We start from the raw sequence: 27,210 nt of genomic DNA, 5'->3' as shown, positions 1-27,210 counted from the left end.
TTTTCTTTAAATCTGCTTAGAACGTTCACATCATACGCTATGTCAGGTCGAGTCATATTGCTGCAAATTGTAGAGAACCCAACATTTCTTCATATGGTTTATGTCGCATCTCTTCTTTCTCCTTCTTGTTAGCTGGACACATTTCTTTTGAAAGTTTTACACTCGGGTTTATCGGTACTGACGATGGCTTTGCATCTTCCATACAAAATCTTTCAATCAGCTTTTCAATGCACGAGCGTTGATGTAACTTGATTGTCCTTCGTTCACGATCACGCTCTATTTCGAAGCCTACGAAGAACACTGGTTCCTTGATTTTGATTTCGAATGCTTCTTTGAGATTATTTAAAAATTCTGTCAGGATGTCTATTGAATCGCTCATTACCAAACCGTCGTCTACATACAGTGCTAAGTACAGAGTATGCTGACCTCTGTGTCTAATATAAATTTAATCATCTGCATCTGTTTTTTCCATTGAAAAACTACGTAGCACTGCATCGAATTTACGATTTCAACAATTTAGCGATTGCTTAAGTCCGTAAAGACTCTTTCTTAATTTTACATGATGTCCCTTCTTTCATGGTCCATCTGGTAGCTCGATCCAAATGTCTTCTTGAAGTTCGCCGTAAAGGAAAGCAGTTTTAATATCAAACTGCATTATTTCTAGATTTTCTGTTGCTGTTTTGGCAAATAAGAACTACAACTATCCGCTCGAACCACTGGCGCATAAACTTTGTCGTAATCTATGCCTTTGCGTTGAGTAAATCCTCTTGCGATCAGACGTGCCTTGAAGCGATTCACTTCACCTGGTATTTGTTTTAATTTAAATACCCATCGGCAATTAATAGCTTTTCAGTTTGAGGGTAATTCTTCTTCATACCATGTAGAATTTTTGACATGCGATTCAATTTCCTCAATTGCCTTTTTCCACTGCTCAGCCTCCAGACTCAACATTGCTTCTTCATAGGTTTGTGGCTCTTCGATCGCCAGCGATGCGTAACCATATCTATCTGGTGGTTTCAATGTCGAACGTGGTCTCAACATCCTTGTATCTTGCTTCAATTTCTCTTCTTCTTTCTTCGTGGATTCTTCTTTCTTTGATGATTCTTCTATCTTTTTATCATTATTATTTTCACATGTTTGATCCTTTGTTGTTTCTTCTTTATTGGAATTTGCGTTATCTCCTACTGTAACGGTTGCAAATTCGAAGTCTCCGACTTCGTCATCAAATCTCACATTTGTTGCATGACTAAATTTCCGCGTCTCAGGATCAAATAGTTTATAATTATTAGATTCATTTTGAAATCCCACGAAGATTCTTCGTATTTCCTTTTCATCTAACTTGCGTCGTAATGCTTTCGGTACTTGTGAATAGCATGTTGAGCCAAATACATGAATATGAGAAATATCTGGTTTTTCTTGTGCCACAGTTCAAATGGTGTCGTGTTTTCATTTTTTTACAGTAGTGACTCGATTCAAAATCTAAGTTTCCATTAATATAGCCTCACTCCACAGATATTTTGGCACGTTTCTCGCAAACAACATTGAACGTGCACTTTCCAGCAGCGTTCTGATTTCTCGCTCCGCTTTTCCGTTTTGTTCGGGATTATGTGGAGCCGTTGTTTCATGTACAATGCCTCTTTTCTTGAACTGTTCAATTAGGAAACCATTAACGAATTCTCGGTCATTATTTGATTTTATTACTTTAATTTCTGAACCGAATTTTGTCTTTACCATATTACCTTTACCAGTATTCGATTATTCGATGAGCAATTTCTTCTTTATTACGTAGTGAATATACTGTTCGAAATTCAGTTGCGTCGTCCTTTAGTATCAAAAGATATCTAGCGCCATTTAAAGCCTTTTGTTCAATTAGTCCGCATACATCGATGTGAGTAACCTCTCCTGCTTTAACATCCTTTGGAATTGCTGAATGAAACGGTCTTTTTGTTTGTTTGCCGTACTGGCATGCTTCGCAAAAGAATGTCGTTTTGTCAGTGAGCTCGACACCCGTTATCACATTATTTTTTATCATCTTACATAATGTGTTGATACTTGCGTGACCCATTCTTTTGTGCAATAATTTGAGCGATGCTTTCTGAGCTACACATGCTTGCGAAGGCTTAATTGGTCTAAATTTCATTTTATAAAGATTAGTATCCCAATATCCATACGCATAGACTTGATTATCTCGAACTATTTTGACATTTTTCTTACTGGTTATTATTTCAAAATCATTATTTGCTGCTGCCTTGAAACTAAACAAATTCTTGCCTAGTTCTGATATCCATCAGATATTTTTAATAGTTACCGTTTTCCACTGACCATCTACATAAGCTTCAACTTTTACCTCGCCGATGCCTTTAACTGGAAGTCGTCTATTATCCGCTAGACCGATTGTTTCATTAGTGTCTTCGTTCTTCATTGACCAGAATATTTCTCGATCAAATACCATATGATAGCTAGCTCCGCTGTCCGCAATCCAATCCTGTTGACTAACAACTAAATTTGCTTCACCAGAATTACATATAAAGGTTGTGCCTTGAGTTTTTTCATCTTTCGACTTACTTTTATTTTCTGCTCTTTTGAGAAAGAAACAATCTGCCTTTTTGTGTCCAATTTTATGACAATAACCACACTTACCAGTGAACTTGCTTGACGACTTCGAATTTTCACTGACCTTAGCTTTGTTCTTTGAATTAAATCCTTTTGGTTCGAATTTCTTTGATTTTGAAGGCTTCAATGCTGCTAATGCCATCACATCGTCATCATGTTTCTGCAATCGTTCATCCGTGTTCATCAGTGCATTATACAGCTTGTCAAGTGTCTGATCCGCATCCGATCTATTATCCCATGTGGTACAGAAATGAATGAAACTCGATGGTAAACCGTCTAGTATAATAGCAATCACGTTCAGATCCTCGATTTTTCTTCCTGCTGCTCGTAGTGCACTAAGCATCTTTTTGATGTTGCCAATGTAATCCGTCATTGACATTTCATGACTCATCCTAGAATTATATAATTGTCTATATAAACTTACAATTCGTTGACTCGACTTCTTTTCGTAGAGTCCTAGAATCGTCTCCCACATCTCGCAGAATCACATCCCATAATGAGATTAATGATGTTTTCTTCGACCGTTAAACCAATTAGTTATCTCGCGCCTTTGTCTTTCTTCAGCCAGTTATCAAGTTGAGCTGCTTCAGTCGGTCTCGGCTCGGTTCCATCCAAGATGTTGTCATAACCTTTCTCTTGTATTATGAGCATCAGCTGGAATTTCCACACTGAAAAATTATCCTGTCCGGATAATTTCTTTATTGTAGCTAATTCGTTGCTAGACGTTGCCATCTTGCTCGACAATCACACTACACTGTATATGCTTGCGTATGTATGCTACGAACTGCAACTGTACTGGCTCGATATCAAGTTTACTTGAAAAGGCAGGCGCAGTGAAAGCGTGCTGGGCTCACAGCCTATTGCATGTATCGCAATCACTGCTTAACCTTATAGTGTAGATTTAGAATAAAGAGCCTTTTACAGATTTAGATACAGAGCCTTTTATTTGATATACAAAAAAATATGTAGAGTTCTTTATTGTACAGTGTACTTACGAGAAATATACCTTATAAAAGTGGCTTGACAAAAATAATTAGAAAACCTCGAGACACGCGGAAGGCGCGAAGCGAGAACAACAGATTGAGATGAGTATATAAGTATGTAGATAGCGGCGCTCATTCATGAAACGGTAAAAACAGAGCCTTCTATGTAAACTAGTAACGGAAAGATAACTAAATGCTATTGCAACAAGTCGTATTTCTTAACCGTTTTAAATAATTTTTTTACAGAAATACTCAGAAATATATTTTAAGAGAATTGTCGGATTTTGGAAGTTCTTTGTTTATGCAAAAATAGTTAAACAAATAGAGTGATCAATTATTACTTTTCCACTGAATTATTTTTTATTTAGCTATCAACTACTTTAACAATATCGAATTGAATAAACCAAGCCTTCTACGGTCGTAGCTAGGTCTTCGTGCTATTTTTGTTTTTGTGAATTTACATACACATTCAATTTAGCAAAACTGTGCGCTGATTACTTTTCAGCCATAACACAGTCCTAAGCTAAATAAGAATGAGTAATATCACGTAATTTATTAAATTAAAATTGATTTAATAATAATAATAATAATAATAATTGATGCTAATTTGCACCTATATATTAAATCTATTCTCCCCTGAAAAAAATTTAAAGAAATTTATTGCGAAAAGTAACAGGGTTCGAATCTGGCACCTCTAGAATCTTCGGTTCCGACGTTTTATCACCTCGACCACTGGGGCACAGTGATAATTTCTCGCAATAATCGTATGTAAGTGAGAAACGCTTCGCAAGGCGCGTATAATACAAATTAAATAAACCAAACCTTCTACGGTCGTAGCTAGATCTTTTAACACTGGGTGGAGTGTTATTTTTCGCAATAAATTTTTTTATAGTTTTTTCAGGGAGGAATAGGTTTAATATATAGAAGTCAATATCAATTATTATTATTATTATTATTAAATTAATTTTAATTTGATAAATTACGTGATATTACTCATTCTTATTTAGTTTAGGACTGTGTTATGGCTGAGAAGTAATTAGCGCTAAGTTTCAATGTGTATATAAATTCACGAAAAAACAAAAATAACACAAAGATCTAGCTACGACCGTAGAAGGCTTGGTTTATTTAATTTGTATTATACATGTTAAAGTCCCTATCTGATCTCGCACTGATGCTTTTCGATACGCGCGTTACCATCCCTCTCTCTATCGCCGTGACCCGTGCGCGAGTCTTGAGAGTGCCGTAGTTCATGTTCTTCATCACTTGATCTTTGTCTGTAATCGCAACGTGTCTGTCATACAATAAAGTCTCTGTACCGTGTGATTAAACACCTTCTGATTATTTCCGAAGACCTTAACCTGCCGTAATAGGTTATGGGCCCAGAGTACCGCGAAATAAGCGCGTGAAAGAAACACGAGTGCCAGCACGAGAAACGAGACGAGAACGACACGAGGCATTCCAAGAAAATGGCGTCTCACCATACCGTGCGGATTGAGCCCCTGAACAAAGACAACTTCGACACTTGGAAGATCCAGATGGAAGCGCTGCTCATAAAAAACGACTCTTGGGGATACGTGAGTGGACATCACGTAAAGCCCGAGGTCATTGCCACGAACGCGGAATCGGTAGCGGCCGGCGCTGCATGGGACGCAGCGGATCGCAAGGCGAGATCGGACATCATCCTGGGGATCTGTCCGTCCGAGCTGAAACAAATCAAGGGATGCGAGACATCGAACGTCATGTGGCGAAAGCTGCAGACGATCTACCAGTCGACGTGACAGGCGCGGAAGGCGACCCTACTGAAGCAGTTGACTCTACATCGAATGAAAGATGGAAACGACGTCCGGGAGCACCTGAGAAAATTCTTCGATACCGTAGATAAGTTAAGCGAGATGGAAATAGAGGTAAATCCGGACTTATTGACAATTATGCTACTGTATAGCCTACCGCCAAGCTTCGAAAACTTTAGATGCGCAATCGAGTCCCGGGACGAATTGCCGACCCCCGAAGCATTACGTGTGAAAATCGTTGAAGAAGGTGACGCGCGAAAGAGTGACACGCGAGCATCAGTGCCGAATGCCCTGATAGCGAAGGGGCCTCGCGGTAGAAGACCGAAGCCGAAATCGAAGCAAAGTGACGCGCGCGAAACAAAAGACGCTGAACCGTTCAAGTATAAGTGTCATCGTTGTCGTAAGGTCGGGCACAAGGCGGCCGATTGTCGGGAGGCGCTCGACAGCGCCACCGCCCAGAATACGGACGTGAGCCTGTATGCGCGTTCTGAAAAAGCGCTTATCGGGAACGCGTTCGGAAATCGGCGCACGGATTGGTGCCTGGATAGCGGGTGCTCAACTCACTTATGCAAGGACAGGCGCGATTTCGTAGAGATATCGGACGAGGGGACGGGAAGGTTGAATCTCGCGAACAGTGCATCGACCGAGATAAAAGCGAGAGGGAAAGTGTCGATTGCGACTGACGTAAACGGTTGCCCTAGAAACGTTGATATACACGACGTGTCGTTAGTACCGGATTTGCGAACGAACCTTCTTTTGGTCGGAAAAATCGCCGACAGAGGATACACGATAACCTTCAATAAGTATATCGGAAAAGTAATAGACGAGAATAAGCGCACTGTGTTAATTGCCGATCGCATCGACGAGCTTTATTATTTGCGTAACGAAACGCCGACATGTAATATCGCGACGAAAGACGGAAACGAACGCGAATCGTTCGAAAGGTGGCATCGCAGAATGGGCCACTTGAATGCGCGCGATTTAGCGGTAAGTGTTAGAAACCGAAAGATACACGGCATAAACCTAATAGCTCCCGCCGAAAAATTAGATTGCGAAATATGTATTCTCGGAAAGATGACGCGCGCCCCTTTCCCGAAAAATACCGATAGAAACTCGAAACTATTAGAGATTATACATTCCGACGTATGCGGACCGATGTGAGTAGAATCTAACGGTAACGCGAGATACTTTATAACGTTTATCGACGATTACTCGAAGTGGTGTGAGATTCGACTGCTAAAGGGGAAGGATGAAGTTTTCCAGGCCTTCAAGGAGTACAAGGCCTCTGCGGAGAAACGAACCGGCAGATGTATAAAGTACCTTCAGTCCGACAACGGAAAGGAGTTCAGAAACGAGAGGTTCGACGCTTTCCTGAAGGAGCACGGAATCGGACGACGGCTAACCGTGACCAACACTCCAGAGCAAAACGGCGTGGCCGAGAGGCGGAATCGGACGCTCGTGGAAATGGCCAGGTGTCTCCTAATCCAGTCGGGACTGCCATCATCATTTTGGGGAGAGGCAGTGAACACGGCCAATTATGTCAGAAACAGGTGCCCGTCGAGCAGTTTGAACGGCGAGACCGCTTATCAAAAGTGGACTGGAAATGCGCCCAACGTTCGTCACCTTAGGGAATTCGGCTGCAACGCATACACCCTGGTCCGTAGCCCGAATAAGGGGAAGTTTGCCGATCGATCGAAGAAGGGAATCCTTGTCGGATACTCTGACGAGTCCAAGGCCTATCGAGTCTGGATCCCCGATGAAAAAAGGGTTGACATAACTCGCGACGTGAAATTCTTGGAGGACGACAAGATCTCACCCACCGAGAACTTCGAGGATTTCACCGCGCATGAGGAAGATCATGCTGAGAGCCCTGACACCAGTGAGATTCTGGTCCCCTTAAATGCGACGGAAGCGGAAGTCGGATTAGAGAACGAACCGGCAAACGCACGAAACGAGGACGAGGGAGACGAGCATAGAGACAATGCAGATGACGCGGATCCGCCAAGAAGAGGTCCAGGAAGACCGAGGATAATAAGGACTGGACTCAGGGGAAGGCCGAGCAGTATCACGAAGCCGCTCTCGTCGATGCAAATACGGAATTCGCTTACTCAGCGGAGATCCCAATCAACGAAGCGATGCAAGGGCCTGATGCAGACGAATGGCTCGAAGCTATAGTATCGGAAGTCAAGTCGTTACTCAAAAACGATACATGGTCTGTCGTCAAGCGTCCTAAGGATCGCGAGGTTATCGGCTGCCGTTTTGTTCTCCGGAATAAACACAACAGCGACGGAACGTTAGAGCGAAGAAAAGCTCGACTCGTCGCGAAGGGATACGCGCAACGTCCTGGAATCGACTTCTGCGACACATTCGCGCCAGTTGCTAGAATGAGTTCGATACGAGCTGTATCAGCGTTGGCAGCTCAGTTCGGCTTAACGCTATATCATTTCGACGTTACTACAGCATATTTAAACGGCGAATTGGAAGAAGACGTCTTCATGAAGATTCCCGAGAACATCGAAGACAGTCTGGAAGAAATCGTTCGCTCCGGCAGAAAAGACTGCAAGATTCAAAAGAAAGCGAAAAAGATGCTCGAAAGTTTGGCGAACGAGGATAATGCGCTTCTTCTACGCAAGTCCCTCTACGGCTTGCGTCAAGCGGGAAGGCGATGGCACGTGAAGTTATGCAAGATCCTCAAAGAATTTGGATTCTCTCAATCCATTTCGGATCCGTGTGTGTTCTATCTTGGAAAAGGGGAAGATATCCTCTTGGCTGTCGTGTACGTGGACGACATCATTGCGGTCTCCAAGACAGAACAAGCGGTAGCCAACTTGTTCCAGCACTTATCAACGCAGCTCGACATCAAGAATCTAGGACCTGTAAAGCATTGCCTAGGAATAGAGTTTTCGCAAACCAAAGAAATTATCACCCTGAATCAAAGGGGATATGTAAACGATATTCTCGAACGGTTCGGAATGTCCGGATCGAACCCCGTCGGAACGCCAGTTGAGCTCGGAACCAAATTGCGGCGAAACGAGGAAATCGCCCCCGAATGCAAAACTTTGCCCTATAGAGAGCTCGTCGGAGCTCTGATGTACTTAGCTACATGTACGAGGCCGGACATCGCTCACGTCGTCAGCTACTTGAGCAAGTTTAATGATTGTTTCAGCACCGATCACTGGTTGGCGGCCAAGCGTGTATTAAGGTACTTGAAAGGTACCTGCGATGTCGGTCTTTCCTTCAGAAGATCAACAGACCCACTGATTGGATTTGCGGATGCCGATTGGGCAAATTGTGTAGACGACAGAAAGTCTTACACTGGCTACGCATTCATATTAGGTGGATGTCCCATCTCATGGGAATCGCGTAAGCAAAAGACTACTGCCCTCTCATCGATGGAAGCCGAGTACATGGCCTTGAGCGAAGCCACAAAAGAGGCCGTGCATCTACAAAGATTCTTCGGGGAATTGGGTTTTCCGTACCCAAAAATCAAATTGTTTAGCGACAATTGTGGTGCTATCAAGCTGGCCGAGAATCCGGTATTCCACAATCGCTCGAAGCACATCGATGTAAGACACCACTTCATACGAGGAATGCTGGAAAACGGCGTCATCGAGGTTGATTACAGATCAACAGAAGATATGGCGGCGGACGTTCTCACGAAGGGTCTGTCGGGCCCCAAGCATCGAAGATGCTTAGAACTCATGGGCATTTCAACCGGAGAGAAGTATTCGCGGGATCACTCACGTCTCGAGGGGAAGTGTTAAAGTCCCTATCTGATCTCGCACTGATGCTTTTCGATACGCGCGTTACCATCCCGTGCGCCCTCTCTCTATCGCCGTGACCCGTGCGCGAGTCTTGAGAGTGCCGTAGTTCATGTTCTTCATCACTTGATCTTTGTCTGTAATCGCAACGTGTCTGTCATACAATAAAGTCTCTGTACCGTGTGATTAAACATCTTCTGATTATTTCCGAAGACCTTAACCTGCCGTAATAATACATTATCGGACAAATTCTTTACCTTATTTTGTTTTAACAACTTCATTATCGATAAACATACATAAATATTAGGAGTATAAATAAGTTTCACAAAAAATGGCGCCACTAGTATGTTATGGTTGAAATTGTCTATTGTAAAACGTTATATCGTAAGGTTAGACATTTGCCAACAACACAACCTTAAAATATTAGCGATTTTGTATCAGCATCATATATCTTTTTTCGTGCGAAAATATCGAGTTTTGAGCCGAATAAGCGTCATTTGCGGGAGTTTTTGATTTACTTCTTTACCTATTTGAAGAAATCTGCAGCCAAGGCGCATCAATTGCTTGTAGAAGCATATGGTGAGGCTGCCTTAAGTGAGAGAAGTTGCCGTGAGTAGTTTCACAAGTTTAAGAACGGTGAATTTGACGTCGAAGACAAAGAACGTAGCGGAAGGCCGAAAGTGTACGAAGACGCGGAATTGGAAACATTATTAGATGAAGATTCGTGCCAAACGCAAGAAGCACTTGCACTTACATTAGGAGTGACTCAAGGCAGCAATTTCACATCGCTTAAAATCATTGGGATGATTCAAAAACAAGGAAACTGGGTTCCATATGAACTGAAGCCGAGAAACGTTGAACGCCGATTTTTCACATGTGAAATGCTGCTTGCCAGGCATAAACGAAAGGGTTTTTTGCATCGTATAGTCACTGATGATGAAAAATGGATCCACTACGATAACCCAAAGAAGAAGAAATCATGGGGATCACCTGGGGGCCATGCTTCAACATCGACAGCCAAGCTGAACATTCATGGAAAAAAGCTCTTGTTGTGTATTTGATGGGATCAGCTTGGTGTCGTGTATTATAAGTTGCTCAAACCGAATGAAACCATTACTGGGGCTCTCTACCGAACACAATTGATGAGATTGAGCCGAGTACTCAAGGAAAAACGTGCTCACTACTACTCCAGACACGACAAAGTTATTCTTCTGCATGATAATGCTCGTCCACATGTTGCGGCGCCGGTCAAAACCTACCTGGAAACACTCAATTGGGAAGTTTTACCCCACCCGCCGTATTCATCAGACATTGCTCCTTCTGATTACTACCTGTTTCGATCGATGGCGCATGGACTGTCTGAACAACACTTCACATTATATGAAGATACAAAAAATTGGGTCGATTTGTGGATAGCTTCAAAAGATGAAGCATTCTTCCGACGCGGTATCCGTATGCTGCCAGAAAGATGGGAAAAAGTAGTGGCTAGCGATGGACAATACTTCGAATAAAACATTAGGTATCATTCTTTCACAATAAATGCCCAATTTTTGATAAAAAACGGCGGAAACTTATTTATACTCCTAATATTATCACATTATAAGAAAATCAATAATTTATTAAATATTTTAATTAATTTTTATAAACAAATTATTAAGATAAATTATGGATTTTTGCGCTTTCTCACAGAAGTAATTAATCTATTAACTTAATTCATCAAAAATTACTATCAGAATAGTGGATTACACAATTTGATTGTAAACTAACAATTTTTATTGTTATAAACAATCAAATACACAAATAGTGATTTTTAGATAACTCATTACTGTTTTATAATTAAATCAAATACACGTTAAATTATGCGCAAATAGATTTTGCATTTAGATATTTCTATTGTATTGGACTTTAATAATAACAAATTTGCATTGTTAATATAGTTTTTATGTTGCAAAATCTATTTGCGCATAATTTAACGTGTACTTGATTTTATTATAAAACAGTAATGAGTTATCTAAAAATTACTATTTGTGTATTTGATTGTTTATAACAATAGAAATTGTTGAAATAATAGAAACAATCAAATTTTGTAATCCACTATTTTGATAGTAATTTTGGATGAATTAAGTTGATAGATTAATTACTTCTGTGAGAAAGCGCGAAAATCCATAATTTGTGTCAATAATTTCTTTATAAAAATTAATCTAAATATTTATTGAATTATTTCTTTTCTTATAATGTGATAGTATTTATTTTCATTGATAATGAGGTTGTTAAAGTAGTTGATAGCTAGATAAAAGATAATTTAGTGGTTAAGTAGTAATTGATCACTTCATTTATTTAAATATTTTTACATAAACAAAGAAATTCCAAAATCGGTCCTGACAATTCTCTTTAGAATATATTTCTGAGTACTTCTGTAAAAAAATTATTTAAATCGGTTAAGAAATATGACCTGTAGACTATTTTGAACAAAGTAATCTCTGTTTTGACCACTGTGCGGCAGTCTAACTTTCAAGCTTCATAATTCTGAAAGTATTTAAGGAAAATGTTTTGCAGGAGAAAGAAAACTTAATTTTTCTTACTGTAGTTCGAATGTTCGTATATGTACAGTTTATTTCGTTTGAGTACAATGTAATAAAGTACACCGTTCACGCGCATTAGAATCCGAGTTCATGGATTTAGCAATCGCTCTCTATTAAAAATGCTAACGCGTGTCTCGGGCGACCGAGTCTCGACGCGCCTAAGGGTAGTGGTCTTGGGTCCAAGGACCGTCGCCTGGGAACCGCTACCCTGAGTCTCAACTCCTGTGGTTCGCCTTGACGAGAAAGCAAACTTCGCTCGTTCGTTCACCACTTCTTCGACTTGCGAAAATTATAAGTTCACGGTGATTTCACGCACTCTGGCACTCGGGCTGCTCAGACAGGCAAACGAGCGCTTCAGGATTCTGTTCACCTAATATATACTCGCGGAGGTCCTCGCGTAATTATCCGGATTCGCAGAGACGATTCGCACCCTTGTTCGGATTGGCCGCTTAGATCCTTAATTTCGTGACCGCGACGAATCCGCGTAAAGCGGCTAAACCAATCGTCGACCAAAGAATAGTCTTCGGATTCTGGTTACCAATATCGCTTCAACTATTGCCGCTTCCAGCTCAAGATTTTCGCGATTTCAACCCGCGTTCGACAGGAATTGCTTCCTGATGGCGCGCGGCTCCGCGCCTTCAAAGCCGCGACGCCGCGGCGTCGTGCCAGATGTCCCAAAGGCTACCGCGGTCCACTTCAAATTCGGCGAGTTCGGAAATCTTAATAATTACGTATAGGTGTATAGACGTGTCGGTACGCTTTGTCGTGCACGACGATATGTGTGTGTGTGCGTGCGTGCGTGCGTGCGTGCGTGCGTGCGTGCGTGCGTGCGTGCGTGCGTGCGTGCGTGCGTGCGTGCGTGCGTGCGTGCGTGCGTGCGTGCGTGCGTGCGCGTGTGTGTGCGCGTGCGCGTGTGTCTGTGTGTGTCTGTGTGTGTGTCTGTGTGTCTGTCTGTGTGTGTGTCTGTGTGTGTGCCTCTGTGTGTCTGTGTGTGTGTCTGTGTGTCTGTCTGTGTGTCTTTCTGTGTGTCTGTCTGTGTGTGTGTCTGTGTGTCTTTCTGTGTGTCTGTCTGTGTGTGTGTCTGTGTGTGTGTCTGTGTGTCTGTGTGTGTGTGTGTGTGTGTGTGTGCGCGCGTGTGCGGGTGTGTGTGTGTGTGTGTGTGTGTGTGTGTGTGTGTGTGTGTGTGTATGCGTGTGTACGCTATTTAACAGAAAATAAACTTTGTCATAGTGTTTTGAAAAACTCTCGACATCAGCTATTAGATTCTGGAATCAAAGAAATAAGGTGTTCAATTTTAAGAAATCTATTTGATCTTGATCTGACTTTAGCGACATTTCTGAAGGCCAAACTGATATCATCAATAAATAGACCATTTTATATCTTACAACTTTTATCTAAAACGTTTTTTTACAAAAAATGCTTACTTTTCAAAATAACCAAGGGGTCCGAGTGTTCATTAATGGTTGTCCCCACGTTTCAAGCCTTGCATAAACTTGTATAGATGAATAAATAAGATTGTTTGATACGTCAGTTGAAATCGCGAAAATCTTGAGCTGGAAACGGCAATAGTTGAAGCGATATCAGTGACCAGAATCCGAAGCCTATTCTTTGGTCGACGATTGGTTTAGCCGCTTTACGCGGATTCGTCGCGGTCACGAAATTAAGGATCTAAGCGGCCAATCCGGACAAGGGTGCGAATCGTCTCTGCGAATCCGAACAATCACGCGAGGACCTCCGCGAGTATATATTAGGTGAACAGAATCCTGAAGCGCTCTTTTGCCTGTCCGAGCAGCCCGAGTGCCAGAGTGCGTGAAATCACCGTGAACTTATAATTTTCACAAGTCAGTTTTTCCTCAAGGCAGGTGTCTTGCTGTACCGATGAATGCCAGAGCAGGGTGATTGAAATAAATAAAACATTATTTTTGCTTGAATTTCCAATTTTTATTAAGCGGTCTTGATCACAATTGTCCGATTCGGGTCGCACGTGCAGTTTCGTTAATATAATTAGAGAGTCTGACGGGCTCGAATTGTACCGTACATAAATTGTAGACGAATCGCGGAGACTGAGAGATAGCCTGACAGGCTGTAAGGCTCCTTCCGCGATCGAGTTTCGGCACGCATTAATCGGCAACGTTTCCGCGCGCGACAATGGAATTCGGATCGGAATGTAAAGAGAGGTGTTCGTGAAACGGAGCAATTTATGAGCGAAGAGCGTACTTACTTCGGTTTAGAGATTTATACAATAGCGTGATTTCTATACAAAGAGAATAATAAGCTTGAAGTAAGCGTGCTCCTCGCAACAAGCTTCGAAATACTTTTCGGCATAAATATACTCATATTGAACAAAGATATTGGCTAGGATTATAATAAAATGCGGTTATATAAAGTTTTAATGTTTTGCATCTGAATGTATTTTCGAATAAAATGTGTTGAAGTGATATTGTCACGTCCCGACTGAGCGCGGTTGCTAATTGGGCAGAACGCACACGTTTCAGCAAAACTGGCTGTTTTCGGAACCTAAGTTCCGGGGACACCACAGCTCAGGGGCGAATCGCGTGGCTGGATTTACTGGCGGGCGAGCCCGATTTTCTGCGATCGAGGATCGAGAAGAGGATTTTTTATTAATGTTGACATGCTTGATGATTGTTTGACATGCTTTATAGGTTTTGGGCGTTGTGACTTATCTTTCTGTAGAAGTAATTGCTCGTGTTGTTGCCTTCGTCGTAGATTGCGTGGGTTCCGGAATGGGGCTTCCTCTCGTTCTGTGTCGGTTTGAGTGCGCTGTTCTTGATCACTGACCACTACACGTGAGGAATTGCATGCGTGGAAGTGGTTGTAGGTGAGCGCGTGAATTAAGCAGACGATGGCTTTATATTTATAGACTACTATTTATTGGCAAAACAAGCATAAGCATATGTCATTTAACACAAAATTGAAGTTAACAGTAAGCGATCTAAAGCACTAAGCTGAGCTATAAGCGAGGCACTAGACTTATCAAAGATTATAATTGATTAAAATTAGAGTTAAGATTAAGATTTATTTGGAATTGGAATTATGATCGATTCAAGATTAGAGTTAGAACTAGGATTGGGCTACGATTAGAGTTGGAATTGGAATTGAAGTTGGCTTGGATTTAGTAATAGAATTAGCGTGTACAATTTCTCAAAGTTTAGCGCGAACTAATAGGCTCGGACAGAACTCGGTCGCGAGTATTGCGTAAGTACTACGGAACTGCCCTGCACGAACTGCTGAGTTCGAACTGTCCAGAGTTGCCGGCCGCATCGCTATTTATACGATTTTTAGATAAAGGCCCGAAAAAACGCGGCAAATCGGCAATGCTAAGAGGGGGTTGAAGCTGATGTAACCGCCCTTTGGTTTTTGGAAAGAAAGAAACTGTCAGATTTGACTTTCACGACTTTTCAAGAGCCGTGCGTACAGATTTCTCTGCCGTAGCATCCGACACCGCGAAGTGTCTGGTAAATGGAACCGTGACTTTTATAGTTCTGAAAGTCGTATATTTAAGACAAGTGGCTTTATTAATTTATGCCGTGCGTACAGATCGTTCTGTCGCGGCATCCGGCGTCAAGGTGTATCTGGAAAATGGAATCGTGACTTTTATAGCTCTGAAAGTCGCATGTTTGTGTTCTTTCGTTGCGACACTTTGATACTCGAAACGTGGGACACGGGGGAACACAATTTTATTAAGTTAACAGCCGTGCGTACAGATCGTTCTGACGCGGCATCCGGCGTCAAGGAGTATCTGGGAAGTAATACTATGACTTTTACGATTATAGAAACAGTGCGTTCGGAGCTCTGTTGCGACTCTTTGGCACCGAAAAATGTAGGAAAGCGCGTATCGACGGTTTGAATTTCTTGTTACCAAATGGCCGGCTTGTTTGGTCTGTTTGATATTACCGTTATCGAAAAAATTATCCGCGGTGGCACGGATGTGACAATATCATAATAAAAACCGTAATGTATAATACATTCAGATGCAAAACATTATATAACCGCATTTTATTATAATCTTAGTCAATATCTTATTTATTCATCTATACAAGTTTACACAAACTTGTTAGCACAATGATATCAAATAAGATCACATCTCAGTGAGAAATGACTTATTGAATCGATGTCAAAACAATATCATTTTAATGATTTCGGCATTGAATGAATGTCGAATCAACGTCGATTCCATTATCATTTCGTACTAGGATTACACTATGTCACATTATTTATTTTCTATTTATTGCAAACACTTTTTAGAATATATTAAGATTTTATTTTTTTCTATAACACACTACTATTATTTGTCATTATTTTGACACCAAAATGACACCAAACATGTCATTTGGTGTCAAAATGACGACAAATAATGCAGTGTGCTATAGGGGTTTACACTAATGTATTCCAACTAGCGATAATCTTACATTATAAACAACCTATTAAGCTTCATTTTATTATAATAAATTGGAATTAAAATGTAAACTTACCTTGATTAGTAATTTAATAAGTTACAGTTCAAACCCTTTCCGTCAGGGTGTAGCTCTAGGAGCTACACCTACCATCCAAGTTTATTTCATTAATAAATCAATTGTTTCGCGTATTCCTTTAGCATGTTTGATATTGCTAGATTACTAAATGTTGTCTCTAACTAATAAAATAAGTTTTAGAATAATATTTTAAATAAATAATTTGTTGTTAATAAATATATACCGAAAAATTTTTACAGATTAAATTTGTTTGTATAAAATTTTGTTCTAAATCTATACCTCAAAATCACTATTTGGGAATTTTTGAAGTTGCTGATTACGAATCCGATTTCAAAAATTTTAAATTCGAAATGGCGAATCCAATATAGCGGACAAAGTTATTAAAATAAATTGGATTTGCTTGAAATTTGCTATTTAACGGTTTTTGAAGTTACTGATTACGAATACAATGTCAAAATTCAAAATGGCGGATATAACATGGCGGACAAAATTATCAAAATTCACTGAATTTATTTAAAATTTGCTGTATAGAGATTTTCGAGGTTTTTGATTCCGAGTTCGATGTCAAAAGTACAAAATTCAAAATGGCGGATTCAATATGGCGGACGGAATTTTTAAAACCCTTGGATAATAAATTTCACAAAATATTTACTAGAAAAAAGTGACGGAAAGGGTTAACTAACGTTGTAACTAATATTGTAACTAACGTTCTTCTATGTATAGGTGCTAGGAAAAATACCAGGCGCAAAGTAATGCCGAGTAACGTGATTCAAGGACGACGACCAGGCAAATAAATTTGGAACAAATCTGAAGGAGAGGCAAAATCTATACTGCCAAAGGTTTCTCTGCTACTCTGTCATCCACCGACAACACACTTTCTGCTTTTTCCTCTCCCGAATTTTGCTCTACCTCAAGTCCAGTCAAAGCAGCACTACGTATGCCAGCGGGCACGCTTTTTTTATCCCATATTGCGCGAATAAATTCATTAGTGTTGCTCGCGTCATACTCACATGTTTCTTATCTCAAACACGATACATACGTGTGCCTCGATAATGTTGCACTTTGTTTGGTGTAATATCAATGTAATCGTGACTGAGAGAACGGGCGATTAACGCAATTTTGAATTACAGAGTGGTTACACAAAAATACATTCACATTTACAAAAAAAGAAATAAACGCGACAATCCAAAGGTTTCGATATACATATTTCATTGTTCCAATTATAAATATTGGTCGTTTTCTGAAATTGTGAAAAGTAGCACTGCCCATGGCCGTGCCTAAGATAGAAACGATTAAGAATGTAATGCAAATACGACTATTTACTACTGGAATGCATAAAGTGACACGGCATTTATACTGTATAAAAGATATATGACATCTTTTATTTATTAAAAAAAGAGGATCCCAATAAATAATGTTCGCTCATTCTTATAGATATAAATTTTTATTAAGGACGCGAGCCAGTTACCGCCTGCAACTCTTTTAGAAACATTTGATACTTGTTTATCAAATATTAAACAAGAACAAACAACGTTGCGAGCGTTAAGTGGTACGTGCCTCAAATAGCACGTTTGTGTATTAGTAACCACTTCTAATATCCCAAGTAAATTAGAAAAACAATAAAAAAAAATAGGAAACTTAAAAAGAGATCACAGAGATCGAACAAATTAAATGCGAAAATTCTAATTATGATACACAAAAATGATAACGAATACATTAAATGGGAAATAAGCCTAAAAGCCACTGCCGAGAAAAAATCCATATTCAGTTTTTTTTACAATTAATTTTTTTAAATATTGTTCAGCAAATTATAATAAATACTACTTTGAATATATTTCAAGATGACAGATATACAAGAATATATTTTGTAGTTCGTAGTACAATTGAGAAAAAGACGATTTTAAAAATGAATGTAATCGACAAAAAAACTGGTGAAAATTTGTCCCAGAATGTTTTATATAATTTTTCAGAATTTTTTGTATTTTAAATTTATGAAGATTTAAAAAAAAAAAATTTTACTTATTTTGCTACACTGTCTCTCTCTGTAAATTTTATTTTTATAACTTTTTCTTTATTATGGGTCTGATTAAGACTCTTGAATAAGTCGCCGCGATCATATTGAAATTATGACATCATACGCAAAAAATTACACATAAAAGTTTCTTGCGTTCCATTTATAAATAAAAAAAAATTTGAAAATAAAATAATGAGATTGCTTTAAAATACTTTTAAAAATGAGTCTCAACTATCCCTTTCTCTTTTAATAGTCAATACATGGTTGCAAAAGGCACGTAAAATGAAGCCTATTTAGCCAGGAAGATATACAGCTAAATTGACGTTTCTTGCGTGCCATTTATAAATAAAGAAAATTTGAATAAAACATAATGAGTTCATTTCAAAACACTTGTAAAAATGGATCCATCCCAATTCTCCTTTTCCCGCTTAATAGTCAGTTAGCAGTCATAAAAAAAACACGTAAAATGAAACCTATGTAAGCAGGAAAATACACGGACAGCTGTTGAAAAGAGTGAAAAATATGTTTTTACATATAAAATTCAAAGATAATTTTACTTGCGGTCCATTTTTACGGATTTGGTAAATACGAGACAAATCACACTTTCACAATAAAGCACATAATAACGAAATGACATGCAAGACAAAATTTCATTATCAACATGTCACTTTTCGTGTGTGTGATAATTAATTATAATTTTTTCTACAATACTATGTTGTCACCGCCAACGCGGAGTTCTCGGCCAACTTCTTAGAAGCCTCAATATTATCAATGGTTTTACATTATGTATGGTATTAAAATCTGTACTTATATTCTCGATTAAAATAATCAATTAGTTATTGAGATATGTGTCAACGTTATTAAGTTATGTTTTATTCATATAATATTTAATTTTATATTTTGTTTTAAGAGATAATGTTGGTTTCCTAATTAATTTATTGTATTTAAAAATTGAAATGCATCCTTATAAAAATTGCTTGGAAATGACATTGCAGCCATTGTCATCTTTTGATGTATTTGATTATTCTTTTAATATCTATTTATCTTTTTATTTTAACGTCTAAATTATTCTGTTCACTTGATTGATACAATTTACTTGTAATTTACATGAAATGTTTGTTTCTTCTTTTATGTACGCTCTAACAATTGCAGATGCGTGTACTATAATTAGCTATTGATTTATTCGTTGGAACAATTACTATTTCATAATTTATATTGTCTTTGAATTTTATTTTAAAAACGCTACGAATTTTTGCTTCAATTTAATAGAATTAATTTACATATGTAAAGGTTTTTAGAAAAGACTTTTTCACATATTTCTTCATATGTTTAGATTTTATAAACTTTTTTTTATAATATAACATGTAAAATTCTTTAAATATCAAAATTTACCTATATAGAGTGTTCTAAACTAAAATCAAGAACAATGACAGATATATTCATGAGTTTAACAAAGAGCATTAATCAGCTCACCTGGCCTTACCCTGACCGCTATTCCCATTATCATTTGCAATGTGGTGCTGCAGGACTATCGAAAAAGTCTGTAGTACCGACATCAAAAAAGTTCGGCCTTAGCTTCAGCATCCTCATTAAGTACTTGTATCTTAAAAGCTATTTCTTGAAATAAAAATCTACAAATAACAATTTTTTTACAAATTAAACAATTCTTATGTCTAACTCAATTTAGCGAAAGCAAATCAACAAAGAGAAGGTCAATAATGAGCGACATACCACGATGTTATTTGTCTATAATTGATAATTTATTTGAAAACGATCGGATTTTGATTTTACTTAACCCTCCTCGAAATTATAAAACAAAATCTTTACATTATTTAAATAATTGAAAATTTGAAGAATTCTTAAATTACATTTACATTATTTTAACAATTATTTAAATATCAAACATAACAAGCCACATTACAAATTCGACACAATTAATGTACAGAAAATCAAAAATAAAGTCAAGTAAATAGAAGTCCTCCATGTCAGTAATCCCCGAATTTGTCTAAGTGTTTCATCGTTTGGGCGAGAAAAAGTGTAGTTAGCCCGTTAAACTTTTTTTGAGTCAAATTATAAAATGTGTTTGTTCTCTTTCCTTTAAGTATGGAGGCTAGAATAGTACATTAATAAAGCAAGTGTCTAAATTATAAAATTAGCTTATATCAATATGATAATACTAACTTATTTTTCTGTTTCAAATTTTTACTTAATTTTTTACTGTTACAATTTTTTTACTTAATAATGATATTAGGTAAAAACAAAAATTCGTAGCATTATTATTTATTTGAAATTCGAAGAAAATGTTTAGACTTATTTGTGAATATACCTATTTAAATACATATATGCTGCTACACTTTTATTCTAATTCAATACTAACATAATTTTTCGAGAATTTTCTTATTATATTTTTATTTGAACATTTCAGAGCATTCTGCATGAAGATTAAAAAAAAAAAATATTGACCTTTTTATATTTTTTCAAAATTGCTCCGAAAAAAGTCACTTTCTGTTGTAACAGAAATAAGTGAGCAAAATGTGGCCCTGTCGTGAATATTATATATAACGGAGTTCTATTTTTCATAATTAAATAATCACACTGAATAGAAAATAAGAAAGCAGCATTTCTCAACTATGTCTATTTTACTAAAATGATAAATGATAATTGTTTTTATAGTATATCCTCAAAATTGGGAGCTGATTTCAAAATAAAAATAAATAAAGTATTTTAAGACAGTAAAGTATATTAAATATTATATTATACCAGTATAGATACCTGTATCTATTAGTTCAAATAAGTCTAAATATTTTTTAGTATTTTAAATTATATTGATCTAAAAAGAAATCTAAAACAAATTCAAATTTTACTGAAAAAAATCTTAAAAATGTTCAAATATTTTCAAATTTTAAAAAATTTTCCAATTTGTTCAAAAAATTTGAAAAACTTTTTAAAAATGTTATAAAATTTGCAGAAATACAGGAATTCTGCAAAATTATATTAAAAACTGAAAACAATTTTCACCAGGGAAGAATCGTCATAGACATTAATTTATCCTATTTGTCATTTTTCATAACGATTGAGAAACAAATGTTCTCAAAAAGAATTTTATTTGTGTTTATTCTATTTCGGCCTGTTAATGTACATGTTATTATCGTCCCTTTTTGTTGTATAATAATTACTCTATTATGATACATTGGTTTTATTTTAGAGAATTCAATAGAAGTTATTCGGAAGGAAATTTTTTCAAGTTTTGTAAAACCGTTATGTATGCTATCTCAGCAATCGGTTTATGCATTCCATTTAAGAGGATATTCTACTTTGCTGGATCCGTGAGAGAAAAGCTTATTTAAAAAAAATTTGTTTAAAGAAAAGTATCAAACCCATTAAAATACAACTTTCATAGAAATATTTATTGATTTTTGTATATTATAAAGGTAATTTTTTATTATCACAAGATATTCAATGGATGATGTATAAGCAGTGTTTGCCGTTATTATATAAAATTATCTAGAAAATTATTTAGATAAAAAATATCTTTATCGTTTCTTTAAATATGTTATTATAATGTATATTATGTTCATCTTATATAAAAAAAAGTGTTGTCTTTTTTAAATTATCTAAGATTATATGAGCAATAACGCGATTGAAGTATTCTCTTCAATTTCCAAGTTTATCCTAACAAAAGAATTTTTTAAAATAATAACTAATAAGAAACGATAAATAATTTTTTTAAATTAACAAGATTGCGTTCCTAAATTTACTTCCAGTACAGAAAATCTATAGTTTACGTAACAATATAAGCTATATATTTTTAATACTAACAATATATGTTAAATGTTTTTTTAATTTTGTATATCTAGAAGCAATGGTCTTAAATTTGCTCTAAAACTGTAAATACGATTGCTTAAAAAGATTTTTAATTATTGGATAATTGTAGCACAATAATGGATAGAAAATTTTATGTTTGTTTTCTCCTCGATATGATCAATTTTGAATACTAAGTGCATTTTCTGACTGCTTCTTAAAGAGAAGAACTGATATATGTTTCAGTAAACTGATTACTATTCAGTTAATAACTGATAAAATATCATCAATAATTCGGAATGCAACCACCATTATACAGATCAGTATAAATACAATATAAATGTCGGATGCCCATGTAATGTAAACAGATGCCCATGCACGCAAACGCTCTGACATTTTTTATAACCTTAATCTCCCCTTTTGAATAAACCATGGCTCATCTCATTTCGTATTTTACAGTTCGTGATATCTTCTTGTAAGCGCAATACTGTATGTAAATGGTGTTAAACTAAGGACTATAGTTTTTCTCTGCTGAAGTAATTGAAGACCATTATTTGACATAAAGCATAAAAACAAAACATTTTCTTAGTTTATATTCAATGGTACAACGATTAAATTATCAATAAATCACGTTTATAATTAAAAATTGATAAAATGATAACCTTTAAAGTAAGATAAAAATACTTATTTTAGAAAATATCTTTATAATTCATGAAAATATATCAATAAATATTTCTACAAAAGTTACTAATTGTTTGAATAATTTTCTATTTAAAAATACTAAAAAAAACACCTTTCTCGGATCTAACAAAGTAGACCCCTTTAATTCTTCAGAGTCGTTCACAAAAAACAGCCACTACTTAATCAATACCGAAATTTAAAGCTTAAATTAATCAATATAATTAAGAGTGTTTCGATATTATTGTGTTCAACACGATTAAATAATTTAACAAAAAAGAAGAAATGTAAGAATAGAAAGATTTTTAATGCGGTTCAGGAACTACGGTTTACCGCCATATGTAGTTGCTGTATATATTTAGTCACGTATGTATAATAGTTGTGAAGAGTTTCTATCATCGTGAAAAAAAGAAGGAAAGTGCGCCATGCAAGCGCAATTTAAAGTTTAAAAAGAATGTTTGACTGTATTTACATCGACGCGCGCGATATATTCTCGGTTGACCACGCATCGGAATCCATAGCATTAAAGTGAAAAAAAAAAAACAGTATTTCAAATTGAATAAGTGCCAATTTATATGATATCGGTTCCACTGATAGAGAAAACTGGATGATCTGAATAAAAGTTCGATATTATTGTTTACAGTAACTTGTCAATTATGTGTATAATTACAGATCTAATATGTATACATATTATAATTTGTTTTTCATTTACTTTTTGTATGTTCCAGATAATTAAGCGATAGTTTTAATTGTGTTAAATATATTTTTCTTATATGTATATCATTTATACATTTTAGTTTATGATTAGGTGTTTCAGAATGTGACCAAGCTTCGGTATATGGCGTAAGTTTATGTAGAATGCGAGAAATGAGATTTATACTAAAAAATAAAAAAAATATATATATGAGGTATACAAATAATTAATCCTACTTTTTATGAAATTCAATATTTATTGTAATGTATAATTCAATGATGAAAGTAATTTACATTATTTTTAAATATTTTTCTCCACGTTTCAGACAAGTTATAGATTCCAGCTCGATATAAAAGCTGTTTTTTAATGATAAATTTATCATTTTCTTCTTCAATATTTCTAAATGTTTTTGTCAGATAAAATATGCTGTATCGAACAAAACAAACAATTCAAAAGCGTCACATCCAATGAAATAAGCCAAGTCGAAGGATCAATTAAAGAAAACGTACAATGATTGCCGTTTCTAACAGTATTTTATTGCTGTATTGCCATATTATTTTCGTATATTTATAGAAAAATGTACAATGATTTCCACGAGTGGTTGACCCCTCGCGTGAAACACAATTGTCTTTGATCAACTTCGCTACATGAAGCTGACAATGAGCATTGTCATATAGCAATTTGATTCAACGATGACCTTTCCTTATCATCGTTAGTTGCACTAATGTAATCTGGCTGGAATGCTGTATCAGACTTACTGTACTTTTACTGGACATAATGCCTTCAGATTATCATTTGTTCCACTGCTTACAGCGTTTTATTTGACAAAAAATTTATGAAAATTGAAAAGTAAAAAAATGACTTGATGAATTTATCGCGAGAAGATAACTAGTTTTTCTATCGAATCTAAATCCACAATTTATCTGAAACGTGGAGAAAAGTATTGGAAAATAATAAGGATTATTTTTATTATTGATTAAAATCTATCGATGTTTCAATAACAAATACTGAATAAAAAATAGTAGATTATTTTGTGTACACCTAATACGTGTGCGTGCATGTGTGCGTGCGTGCGTGCGTGCGTGCGTGCGTGCGTGCGTGCGTGCGTGCGTGTGTGTGTGTGTGTGTGTGTATGTGTGTGTACACAAAACATACGCGTACACACACTTTGTATATTTATATAAGTATTTGTTAATGAAAAAATTTATTCTTTATATGTTGCATAAATATTCTTTAAAACTGTACTTTTATACATTTATCATATTTAGTTGTTTTATTCAGTTTGTATTTACCAAAAAATTATGAAAGACAATTACAATTTTTGAACAATTTGATTCTCCAGCCCCTTTAAGTAGCTATTTACATTTGCATTTATTACGTATTCAATTTTTATATACTATAAGAGTAACATTTTAAAATTAGAATTTACAATATGTACATGTAAATAATATTTTCTCCACATCAACATTTGTTGTTATTAAGGAAAAATAAGAGACATAAAGTCATTAATCAGAAAAGTCTTCCCATTATCATTTTTCCAATCAATAGACAGAAAAATGCTTAATATAATAGATCAGTACAAAAAAAATTAAAGTCTTAACAAAGATAATAATAATGATGATGATGATGACGATAAAAGGGAGAGGAAATTTAGTGAATAAACTTGATAAATTCTAGAATCATCCAGTAGAAACGTCATCCAAGATATATTATTAACTCTAACAGCTGTCATAAATTAGTAAAATAGATATTCAATGTCGTTTCTGAAATGTCAAATTAAAATAAAAATTCTGTAATTTCAGAAATAAAAGAGAAATTGCATTAAATCAATAAATCTTTTTAAAGAGTTTAATGCAAACTTTTTTCTTCCGATGAGTAGTCAATACGAGAAAACACATACTACATAAACACATATACAGATTTAGAATAATTACGATTTTTCGACAAATCCGATATAATCGGCTTATATTGTAATCGAAGATAATTATTGACCGTGCCAGAATCACATTCTTGCGAAGCGTCCAATCTGTTTTTTCAAACAATAACAAACCACGCATAATATTCCTGTTTCTGCGATGGAACACTCCAAGATCGAATGTTTGTAATAAAGACGATTAATGTTCATTTTCATCAATACAGATTAATTTTTTAGCTTTTTCTAGTTTCAAAAATTAAAAAAAAGATGAAGAGTAAGTTAAGCTGAAACAAAACAAAGTTAAAAAGAAACAAAGCTAATCTGTGTTGGTGGAAATCGACATAAAACGTTTATTGATTTCTTTAATCTAACATTATTGATTAATACTAACATGTACTTTGTTTACGTATATTTTATTGACGAGCTATACTTTTACTAATATTTATATTTCTTTTTATCTTCCTCTCTATTCTATAAGAAAAAAATAACGCTTAAATAAAAATCGTTAAGACGTTTTGCATTAACCGTGCCCTTGTTAAGGTAGGAGAAAAATCGTGTTCGTCGTTTGAGTCTAGTTAAACAAATCGCATTTATGCGATACATTAAGAAAAAATATATACAGTTTCTCTCTATTAGGTCATGTTGAGCCATTTGTTTCAGTACTAGTGTGAAAGATATTCTATCCGTTTAAATTTTTTTTTATATTGAAACAAATCACAAAAAAAATGTTATGACGATGCACCATGTGTTCTGTATTATATAGCGTTCTATTATGCAGTGTCTAAAATTAAACATTCTCGATTTGAACGTATCGCTTATATACGTTAGCGCTCGATTCATATTTGTACGTACCCAGACACAAGGGCGAAATAGTGTTCCCAGATAGCATTAAATATTCATAAAATGTTCATTTATTTCAAATATTTTGTATATGCGGAATAGTAGAAGAATGTTTCAGATGTTCAAATAGGCATACCTAGACAAATCAATATAAAGGTCTAATTTTACGAATTTTTTGTGAAAAAAAAACGAAAAGGGATAGAGAAGTCATCTATTTCATTGTGTAAAAACCATATTTTCTCTATTTGACATATAAATTTATGGAAAATAGTACAAAATGACATTGCTATTCAAGTTTTCTTAAATTATGATTTTAAAAAATGATGTTTACATTGGCTACTGCTATTCCCATACATGAATTCATCAGAAAGCACAATGACACAAATTTTATAAAGTTGAAACATAAATCTAGTGTTTGACATTTCAAAAATATTTTTCGAAATATTGCATTTGAAAAAATAACAGTTAGTCAAATCCAACATAGCAATATTTCATTACAAATTTTGCTCATTTTTTAACTGCAACAAAAAATTAAGCATTATAAAAAAAATCGTACATCAAGCAGTAATTTCTATAACGAATTCGATCACTTGTTCTGCACCAGATTAGTATGTACAGTCAGGAGCTAAAAGGTTTAAACACTTTTTTTTATGGTTTTTGAAATGTAGACTTGTTCATCGATTGGCGAACGTAATTGGTTGGATCCACAGGTAAGAATCAATTACGTTCGCGGTTCGATGAGCAAGTCTACATTCCGAAAACCGTCAAAGAAAATATGTTGCAACCTTTTAGCTCTTAACTGTACACACTAAAAGCTACTATAAATAAAGTTAGTAAAAAGCAGATAAATATGTGAAATGATTAAATATCCCACAATGATATTGTTATATTATTTAATAGATATTGGATTGAAAGAAAAGTTTGTATCATTATTTATGTGAAATTCAAAGACAATGTTTAGACTTATTTAAGCTTATATGTGCTATTGTAAACTTTTGTTCCAATCCAATACCAATATAATTTTTCAAGATCTTTTTTGTTATTAT

The 27,210-nt window shown here is 35.8% G+C and overlaps 1 protein-coding gene across 1 annotated transcript in view; it reads left to right on the top strand.

Moving 5' to 3' along the window:
* LOC105194942 (flotillin-2) overlaps window positions 1-27,007 on the top strand; it is a 272,683-nt gene extending 245,676 nt beyond the window's left edge. Inside the window, exon 8 of the mRNA XM_039449365.1 lies at window positions 16,946-27,007. Coding sequence (XP_039305299.1) covers window positions 16,946-16,975 — 30 coding nt within the window. The 3' untranslated portion in view covers window positions 16,976-27,007. The remainder of the gene's footprint in view (window positions 1-16,945) is intronic.
* The last annotated feature ends 203 nt before the right edge of the window (window positions 27,008-27,210 follow it).

The sequence above is a fragment of the Solenopsis invicta genome, chromosome 5 (genome assembly GCF_016802725.1).
Source record: "Solenopsis invicta isolate M01_SB chromosome 5, UNIL_Sinv_3.0, whole genome shotgun sequence".
NCBI classification, from domain to species: domain Eukaryota; kingdom Metazoa; phylum Arthropoda; class Insecta; order Hymenoptera; family Formicidae; genus Solenopsis; species Solenopsis invicta.
This window is presented reverse-complemented; position numbering and strand designations above follow the sequence as displayed.